Source organism: Triticum aestivum, chromosome 1D (assembly GCF_018294505.1).
Source record: "Triticum aestivum cultivar Chinese Spring chromosome 1D, IWGSC CS RefSeq v2.1, whole genome shotgun sequence".
Classification (NCBI taxonomy): Eukaryota; Viridiplantae; Streptophyta; class Magnoliopsida; order Poales; family Poaceae; genus Triticum; species Triticum aestivum.
In genome coordinates, this window is record NC_057796.1 from 220,652,201 (window position 1) to 220,662,761 (window position 10,561).

General features: G+C 45.8%; 1 protein-coding gene across 1 annotated transcript; it reads right to left on the reverse strand.

Annotated features, from left to right (window-relative positions):
- Nucleotides 1-1,876: 1,876 nt before the first annotated feature.
- LOC123181093 (double-stranded RNA-binding protein 6) lies at nt 1,877-7,281 on the reverse strand. Its single transcript, XM_044593317.1, has 3 exons — nt 6,862-7,281; nt 3,768-3,987; nt 1,877-3,363 (listed from the first exon to the last, which is right to left on the reverse strand). Exons 1-3 carry the CDS (start codon nt 7,105-7,107, stop codon nt 2,231-2,233), a joined length of 1,599 nt encoding a protein of 532 aa, XP_044449252.1. The 5' UTR covers nt 7,108-7,281; the 3' UTR covers nt 1,877-2,230.
- Between the last annotated feature and the right edge of the window lie 3,280 nt (nt 7,282-10,561).

Consider the following 10,561-nt stretch of genomic DNA (forward strand, 5'->3'; position numbering starts at 1 on the left):
CTTTTTCTTTATTGAAGGCTGCCCGATCCTAGCAAGCTATACTACTCTGACTGGGGAGGCCCATCACCAGGCCGCTGGCCTTGGCAAGCTAATCGAGAAGGAAAGGAAGAGACGAGACGGGGGCAGCAGCCAGCCAGCCAGCAAGCGGCAATAAATTTGGTTTTGATGGCATCAGGGCCATAAATTGGCGCCTTCCTGTTAGCTGGGCGTCCATACTGTGTGCATCAATGGTGCGCTGTCCCCCCTGCTCCCAATTATTAGCACCGTTCCATCCTCCTTTTCCCTTGATGAGAAAAAAAAGGGGCAATCGGTTCCAGTTGGCACAGGGATCAAGACAACGCTGCGTTCCATTTCTTTTTCATTTTCTGATCGAGGACGTGAGTCACCTCCGTCGAATTCATTGCCAGAAACACAAAACAGCTACGAATTCGAAGTTACTAGTAATAAACAAGCTGCAGGCCTCCACAGATGCCTGTAGGAGTGTACTCGTGCTGCTCCCATCGACGTCGTAGCTCAGCTAGGCGCCTGAGCCGTCCAGGAGCATCAATGCGCGTCCTGACGTCGTAAATGGCATGCATGGCCCGGCCGGCCGCCCGCCCGGCGTCACCTCACCGCCTCCTTGTAAACCGCGACGGAATGCATCTGGCTATGATCAGACGAGACGCGCACGCGACGACGCAGGATCAGACGGTATGCGTGTACGTTACACACGGCGCAGGAAGATTTTAACTGGCCGCCTGGGATGGACGAGAGCCGTTATGGCTTGCCTTCTTCTCGACCCTATCCTACAGGCGCGCACTGGTTCCGGGCCTGCGCCACATGAACCCACCCACGACGGCGACGCGCTGGGTCTCAGCACGCTGTAGGGAGGTCAAATGGTGGTACTTCCATACGCTGTAACGGAGTAGTACCACCACAGCACACAGGCGAACACTCGCCGGCCCGCCGCTACAGTACAGACACGCCCGGCATCTGCATCGGCATGCATGCAACGCAACACAGCGCGATGCAGCAACGGATCCAGGCGTCGCCTGACGCCCCTGCGGCCGGCTACGACGAGAGCGTTCCTTTGCTGGAAGGACTCTGGGGCTGAAAGGCAACCGCGGCTGCCGTACCGGGCCACACGGTTCGTGCGCGCTGCTGCGGCTGTCTGCGGCCATGCACCGGCCAGACAAACAGCGACTTCGTTTTTTTTAATGTTGGGACAGCGACTTGAGTTTTGATCAACAAACTCGGTACGTTTCGACGTTTTTTTTTTCGGGAGGTACGTTCCGACGTTAATCGCGTAACCGAAGCAATGTAGCGGTCCCAGATTCGCTTTGGGGCGGACGGGACCGGTCTCATGCAGCAGCACTGCTCACGTAACATTTCCGAAGGAAGGACGAGGAGGAGCAAGCAGAGTAAAACTTGACTCCCATTTTAACTTGCATCATACTGCTATCACGATATTGTTTCCCTCCGTAAGGCTAGTCATAGTGGGCGTAACTTAGCAAGTAACATATCACACTTCAAGAAGTCTTTGTTAAGGCTAGTCATAGTGGGAGTAACTTAGCAAGTAACATAGCGTACTCCAAGAAATTTTTGCTTATGTGGCATGTAGTTAATGAAAATGATAACATAATATGTTACTATAACATAGCGTTTTTCAAGACAAGATGAGTCTACAAGCTAATTAATGAAGTCCTATCTGTCACTACTACTATGTTACTTTGCACTATGAAGATAATAACTTAGACTAGTGTCATATACACGACACTAGTATAAGTTACTCCCCACTATGACCAGCCTAATATAGCGGGCAGCATGTAAACATATACTACTAGCAGAGAACAAAAACCCAACCAAAGCATGGATAGCAACCAAAACCAGGACGATGGATCGACGACAGTAATAATTACCAAGTTTAGGATGTAATAATTGCCACCTCATAATCCTTCCCTAGAGGCACGCAGTGTCCACCTCATCATTGGGGGGTAAAGGTAAAGCCAGCTAGATCGACCACCAACTGCCATATCCAGGGAAGTATAACCATCTCCGACTCCGGGCAACCGGGCAAGCCACCTAACCACTGCATGAACAAAAAGCTAAGGTGTCCCTACCAGAATGCAGCTTGCCCAGGAGCCCCTAACCAACCGACGCATGCCAAAAACTAAGGGATGTGATGTGCACAGGAGGCAGCTAATTACAAAATCTGACAACAAGGACAAGATGGTTTGCGCTTCACTCAAAGTCATTTTATCTCTAAAAGCTTGATGATGCCCTCCTCCAGTGCTGCTTCAGTTTCCAGGACGTCCTCACGCGCCTCTTCACCCTTGGCTGCATCATCATCAGCCCCAGACTGGCTTGCTGGCGCAGCAGTGCTGCATTCACTGGTAGAAGTAGAAGTAGAACTAGCAGCAGCAGCAACAGAACCAGCAGCAGGACATGGGACTACTTCACTGGTGACCACCTCTGAAGCTTCCTTGACTTGAGCTGGAGCCTCGATCTTAACCAGAGGCCCAGTCGCCGCCGGTGGTGCGTCCTTACCTTCTGACAATGGTTCCTTTGCTGGCTGGGGCTGCACATCCTTCATCTGAATGGGCATCACAGACGACGACATTGATCCCTTAAACAGCTGGTGTTGCCCATCCTTTACCTGAACAGGCATAGCAGATGATGGCGATTCCTTCGTTGGCCTCTGCTGCGCATCCTTCACCTGAACAGGGATCGCAGACGACATCGATTCCCTTATTGCCTTGTGCTGCACATCCTTCATCTGAACAGACATCACAGGTCTTGGACGCTGAGCAGGACCCGAGGGAGCAAAGTGTGGAGAAGCTGGCCTGATGCGAACTGGGGATGCCATCCGGACTGATGGTGGGTTGCTCAGGAGAGGAGGAAGCTGCTGTGTTGTGCGTCCACTTGGAGGTGGGAGAGGTGGAGCAGAGAACACAGGGATAGAGCTCCTGACTGTGACCGGAGGAGCCATACTATGGCAAGGCATACGGTAGTGCCCAACTGGGACATAAGGGGCTGCTTCTGCGGCCGGGAACCTCGACCTTGAATTAGAGCTTTCAATGGGCCAGAACGGTGACTGTGATGCTCCATCAGCCGCGGCTGGTGACTCTGGTCTGGATCTTGAACTAGACTTTGGCCGGAATAGAGGAAGAATCTTCGAGTAACTGGACTGAGAAGATTGACCAAAACAAGGCTTCCTCTCTGGTTGCATGGGAAATTTCTTGGGAAATGGTGAAGCATTGGGATTATTGGCCATCGCTATCTTTTCCTTTGTGCGATAGTTGAGAAGGGCTCGGGCAATCCTGATCTGCTCCTGCTCGTCATTGTTCTCCGGTTCATTGGTCGTATTCGCCTCCTCACGTGCCACTGTTTCAGAGAGGGAAATAACATGAGCGAAGTGCTGCTGTGTAATACTGTAATGACAATGTTACACAGCAAATATTGACAAACATATTTTACAGATGCTGTAATGAGATCAAAATAAAATCAAGCTGGCATGAGAGACACAACAGTTAATGGTCCATTTAGCCAGTACAGGAAAGCTCTGCTAAGAAATGGCATATCAAATGCACCTAGCTAGATTAGAACCTAAGAGGAATGGGTCATTCGCATGCTAGACCTAAAAAAATAATTTAGGATCACAAAAGTTTCCTTTCTTTTAGGTGAATAATGTGGTCGTAGAAACTACGAAAAAGGAATGACATGATTCTTTGTTTAATGAACAATGCATTGCAATGAATAAACAATAAGAATATACTAGTAATACTCACATTGTTTCAACGAAGCCCAGGCTGCAGAAGCAGCATTTTTTTCAGCTTGCTTCTTATTCTTAGCATGATCACCTGTAAAGGTGATCCCCGCTAATTCTACTGTGCATGTGAAAACTGGCAGATGGCCAAGGCCAGACCGCTCTGTTGTATATGAAGGCAACGGTGCCCCAACTCTCTGGGCTACTTCCTGTAGAAGGTTTTTGTAAACCCCTGTTTCATCCTGTTTAACATAAATGTACCACCAGAAGTAAGTAATGTAACAAATTATGGAGTAAAAGTTGTGGATACATGACACTACTTGCAAGATCAAAGAGAAATCACGTTAACAGGTTAATGATTAAGAGACAATGATCAGCTATTGCCCTTTCATGAACAGAAGCAATAATATCAAACAAAGAAGGAAGGCTTTCAGAATTAAAAAGGAAGATGACTTCTGAATTAAGACAATGCTGGCATATCTAATACTTCAACAGCAATGATTACCGTTTATAAAAGTTTAAATAGGAAGTGGTCGTTGAGTTATCTATGGCTATTGGCTAATTAGAAAGGTAGTTAACATGATGGAACATCTGCTTTAGCAAAACTGATTAATCTAACAAGGAACATGAGTAGTTTCCAAAACTACATAGATTATTCTTCGTCTTCTAATGCAAAATGGACACATTTAGAGACAAGTTAAAGAAAATAGACAGATTCTGGATACAAACCATCTGATAATAAAAGCACAGATTAGTATTTGAACAACTACTGATATAAATAGTAGCATTCCAGTCAGCATCTAAAAAACCAGAGGGCGGAGGTACTTGACCACGAAACTTACTTAGACTAAGGAGTCGGAGTCAGTTGAACTGTACAAATCTACAAATATAACATCAATGGACCTTAAGAGGATTTTTCTAAAGAAATTGTAAACAGTAGCGTTTTTAACTGTGTAGAAACAATGGCTCAATACTCAGCTGCAACTACCCTATCACTATTTACCATCGCTTTCGGAGTTTAAAGTTTTTGTGAAAGTTTTCACATTTTTAAATGTTTTTATTTTCAATTGATGTCATATCCCTTTCTGCAACAAATATTGTTTAACACTCATCATGAATCGGTGGAATACTAATGCCAATTCCTTTCATAGTCCAAACTCTGAAAGGTCAAACCCTAAATGCAGTCAACAATGAAGACCTGCCTAACATTTGACCAGCAGTATTTCCAAATGACAGTAAACGCAAAGGGATCCAATTCACCAGAACCAGACCCCCTCTGCCAACCAAATCCATAACTATCATTTGCAAGAACTTTGTTCAGAAATAGCATGACCTAGTTTAAGAGGGAAGGACGGGCAACTGGGAACAAGCTAGTCTCGAACCAAATCATCAAAATTCCACGGAGCAATCTCCCCATGTACGAACGCGTCGGCGGTCGCACTCAGCCCGCACCAGGGTCCTGCCCCTGCCTGCCTAAAAGGAAGGGGGCAAAGCGACGGCAGCCCGCACTAGCACCAGCAGCGACACCCACCCACGCCCTCCCTCCCTCCCCCCTTCCCCCTCCCAGAGATGAGACACAAAGAAGGAACCAAAGCACCCCGCACTAGGCAACGGCGGCGCACCCATGGCTAGCCTGAGTTGACCGCACGCACTCGGCGACACCAACGCCAACGCCGTAGTGGCCGGTAAAGACCGGCAGCACACACAGAATGGCACCACCATCCATCCAACCCCCTCGTTGTGGGCTGCGCTGCGTGGGGGCCTGCCTGCCACTAAACCCCTCGGGCCCATCCGCATTGACCTGCGACGCCGGGTTAGGTGCGGGCGGCCTCCCATTCAATCCCGCCCACCCACCCCACGCCCCTCGCCATTAATACACACCACTGTGAAGACCGAAACCTAATCTACGCCCACCCCCACGATAAAAAAGTTTTGCCCGCCACTGATCTCGTCTCCCTACACGGCCGCTGATCCCAGTCCAAAGCCACACACGTCCCGTTCGCTGTCAGGTCAAACGAGCACATGTGCCGCCGTGTACCCGCCACTTTTCTTATTGTTAGTCGTAGCAGTATAACGTGTTCCCATGGCATCTTTCTTCCCACCGCGCGTACCGGGAAGGCTACTACTCGGCTTCCGCTCCGGGTCAGGTTCATACGGCGGGGTTTTTTACTCGCCCCCATCAATGCGCCATTATTACTGCCCGGGTTTAGTTAATGTTAATCAGGGCTTACGAAGACTTTCTGGCGAGGGGCTGACGAATCCGGTGGAAAATCGTGGGAGTTGCGGCCGGCCAGGACCCGAGCGCCAACTCCTATGAGGGCTAGATTGAAAATTATTGGTGGGGATCCGTCGCCGTTACGTCGCGAGAGCACATTTAACGACGGATTAAAGAAATGGGGATCGATGGGCGGCTTGTCGTAGTACGAATAATTAAGTCACTTAATTGCGTCTATTAGTACTGAATTATTACGTAAGTGGGAGCTATCTTTTTTTTTTTTGAAATTTACTCCACTGTGCGAGTGAGGGAACAGATTACTTCTGTTAAATAGATGAATTTGGAAAATAGTAACTGAACTAGTACTTCATCGGCAACTTTTTCTGGGGGGATCCTCCTTTTGGGAAAGGAAAAATACGCTGAAGTTTTTGACGCGGAACTTTTCGTGCTGACTGCTTGCTCCGAGTTTGGTCATGCCGCTGACGAAGCCCCAGGCCCCCAGTTCCAAACGAGACAAAACCTAGAAGCCACGACTAAGCAGCGAATCTGATCGAACTAAAAAGACCAAGGTAAACCATGTATTCGTGCAAGATTTCTCCGTAATCCCCTGCATTCCCCTGTGCGGAACTCATAAGCTAGTACTAGTACATGGCTAATCACCCACGCGAATTGCAAAATGAGTTGTGAGAACAATGGCGGCAGTACTAATTGTATGAGAGAGATCGGCTAAATCCCTCGCTGGAGAAGCCCCCTTAAATTCAACCACGAACAGATGCTAACGAGCAAAGGTAAACTCGAGAAACACCCAGAGCGAATCAGAGCAAGAGGAACAGCCAGTAGAAGCTAGAGGATGGAGGGAGGGGGCGATGGGAAGAGGCGGGGAGGGGGAGGGGGGTCGTACCAGGATGCGGGCGGCTAGGGAGTAGGAGGGGCCGCGCCGGGCGAGCGCGGCGAGGGCGACCTCGGCGGCAGCATGCTCGGCCTGCCGGAGCGTCGTGAAGAACCCGGGGCTCTCGAATTGCTCGCCGTTGAAGATGACCGCAGCTTTGAACCGCGGCGCGTGGTCCGGCCCCTCCCGCAGGCACGTGTACGCCGGCAGGTTGAAGCAGCTCCGCTGCGCCAGCTCCTGAAGCTGGTTCTTATACATCGCCGCGGACCGCCACTCCTACCTGCCCGGCCACCGCTCCCTTGGCTCCCACCGCCGCTTCTAATGCCGGCCGCCGTGGCCGGAGATGGCTACAACGAGAGATCTACCCAGAGGCAGAGGTGGAGGTGGAGAAGGAGGAGGGGAGAAGTGTGGAGTGCTAGGAACGGAGAGGGGAGCCGATTTATATTTTTTCTTTGGCTTTATTTTTGGGATGGGTTTAATGCTAGTGCCCTGCAGTTATTAGCTTGGCTGGACCGGGAGGATGACAGCAGGACCCAGAACATCCTGCGCCTTTTTTATTTCTGACTTAGGGCTGGAAGATCTGCAAATTCAAATAAACTATTAAATGCTATTTTTTCTGAACTTAGGGCTGAAAGTTCGGCAAATTCAAATATACTATTAAATGTCGCTGATTAATAGCACGGAGTTGAACTAAATCAGCGACATTTAAGATGAACCGGAGGAAGTAGTATTAATTATCTTGTCACATTATTATTTCAATCTAGAAACTAAAAAAATGGTTGTTCACTCATACTATTTCTCATAAGCAAGTATATTTGTTGTTATTTTTCCTTTCATACTATAAATAGTTTAGAAACACTAATTGTTTAATGGGAATATGTCATTCTTGAGGCGAGAGAGAGGGTCGACCGGCGGCACATCAACTTTCATGTAACGTGGCAAGTTCTTTCTTTTCGAAAAACAAAAACGCGCAGGATGTCCGGGGTCCTGCTGTCATCCTCCCGATCCAGCCAAGCAAATAACTGCAGAGCTGAACTTACGGCTGGAAAATCGGCAAATTTGAATAAACTATTAAATGTTATTTTCCTGAACTTAGGGCCGAAAGATCGGCAAATTCGAATATACTATTAAATGTCGCTGATTAATAGTATAAAGTTGAACTAAATCGGCGATGTTTAAGATGAACCAGGGGAAGTATCAATTATCTTGCCACATTATTATTTTGATGTAGAAACTAAAAAAATGGTTGTTCGGTCATACTATTTCTCATAGGCAGGTATATTTGTTGTTATTTCTCTTTCATAACTATAAATAGTTTAGAAACACTAATTGTTTAATGGGAATATGTCACTCTTGAGGTGAGAGAGAGGCTCGACCGGTGGCACAACAACTTTCATGTCACGTGACAAGTTCTTTCTTTTACTTTATAATTTGGAGAAGTTTAATGCCGATGCCTTGCGGACTGTGGTTACTAGCTTGGCTGGGCCAAAAGGATGACAAGCAAACCATGAGGCTCGTCATCTTTCTTGTTATAAATTTAAACATGAAAGATGGGCAAATTCAGAATCATGATTTATCTTATAATAACATTGTTGATTTTAGAGATTGAAAAATAACATGATAACATAATTTTGTTGGTGTGATAACATCTTTTCATAAACAACTAACATGTTAGAATGATGGATATCGATTCTTCTCTCTACTAACTATCAATGGCTTAAACCCTTCTTGACATATGGGAATGTTCAGTCATTGTTTCGGAGAGTGAGGCAATACATATTTTTCTTTGCCTTTATTTTTTGGAGAGGTCTAAGGCTGGTGCTCTATAATTTCTTGCTTTTTGGACTTAGGGGAGGGGTACAGTAGGGACCCAGTACATTGCTCGTTATTACTGTTCTGATTTCAGAGATGGGAGATAGGCAAACTTGGGTTTATATTTTTATTATTCTCATTTTAGTAATTGAAAACATAAGAAATGACGACAGATTTGGAGAAGCAATATATGTTTTTGAATGTTGGATATTTATTTATTTTCCCCTGGTAGCCATAAATGGATTAAAAAGCTTATTGCTAGATTGAAATATTGAGACATTCTTTGAGTGAGAGAGCGTCGTGCAGGAGCACATCCACATGTCGAGCCAATATATATTTTTGTTTGCCTTTATATTTTGGACTAAAAGATTTGTTACTAGCTTGTCTTGACTGGACCGAGAAGATCACAACAGAAACCCATGAGTCCCTGATTTTATTGTTTTCAATTAAGATATTGGAGTTGGGGGGAATTTGAATTCATCCTACAACAATATTAATATTATTTTTTTAGAAAAGCAAAATAATAAAATAATTATTCTTTCTGCGGTAGAGATAGCATCCTTTTAGAACGCAGCAAAAGGATTCGAATGTCGGATATTTATTTTATTTGGTAACGTTAAATGGTTTATAAACATCTATTGCCAGATGGGAATATTGAGTTATTCTTTGATGTAAATATTGAATTAATATTCGATGATAAATATTTTTATAAACATAGGATATTCTATTTTATTAGGTAACATTAAATGGTTTATAACATCTATTGCCAGATGGCTAATGCCAGAGTGGCAAGATGATAAATATTTTTCGTTGCCTTCATTTTTTTGGTAAGGTTTAATGGCAGTGTCCTGAAGTTACTAGCTTGGCTGGGCTAGGAGGATGACAGTATAGACCCAACACATTCCTTGTGTTTTACTGCTCGAAATTTGGAGATAGGAAAAGTTATGTTCTTCATTTATTTTCATATTGCAAAGAGAGCCTTGGCTCAGTGGTTAGGCATGCGGTTATGTAGCCTAACGACCCGAGTTCAATTCCTAGAATTGATAGGTGATGCACAGGGTTTTTTTTCATTTATTGAGGATCAAGCTTGGTGTGTGGTGAAACCACTCATCAAGAAATATCTAGTAACTCATTAAAAAAAACCCGAGCACCATGTTTATCTTGGTACTCATACTAAAATGGTTATATGCATCCCTAGTTGGTGCAGAGGCCGGGAAATGAAAATCTCTCCCTTTTTTGAACCTAGAAAGACCGAGTTCATCTCGAGTCGCCCCCGCCTGCGACGGGAGGGAACCCTAGCCGCCTCCCAGCGCCCCTCCTCTAGCTCCTTCCCTCCCCTGCTGCCGCCAGAGTGTTAGAAATATGCCCTAGAGGCAATAATAAATTGGTTACTATGATATTTCCTTGTTCATGATAAATGTTTATTATTCATGCTAGAAATGTATTGACCGAAAAATTAAATACATGTGTGAGTACATAAACAACACCGTGTCCCTAGTAGGACTCTACTAGACTAGCTCGTTGATCAAAGATGATTAAGGTTTCCTAACCACAGACATGACTTGTCATTTGATAACGGGATCACATCATTAGGAGAATGATGTGATGGACAAACCCAACCGTAAGTTAGCAACAGATCATATCGCTTAGTTATTTGCTACAACTTTCTTCATGTCAAGTATCTGTTCCTTAGACCGTGAGATCTTGCAACTCCCTGACACCGAAGGAATACCTAGTGTGTATCCAAACGTCCCTTCGTAACTGGGTGATCATAAAGGTGCTCTACAGGTATCTCTAGAGGTGTCTGTTGGGTTGGCATGGATCAAGACTAGGATTCGTCACTCTGTATGACGGAGAGATATCTCTGGGCCCTCTAGGCAATACAACATTGTAAAGAGAT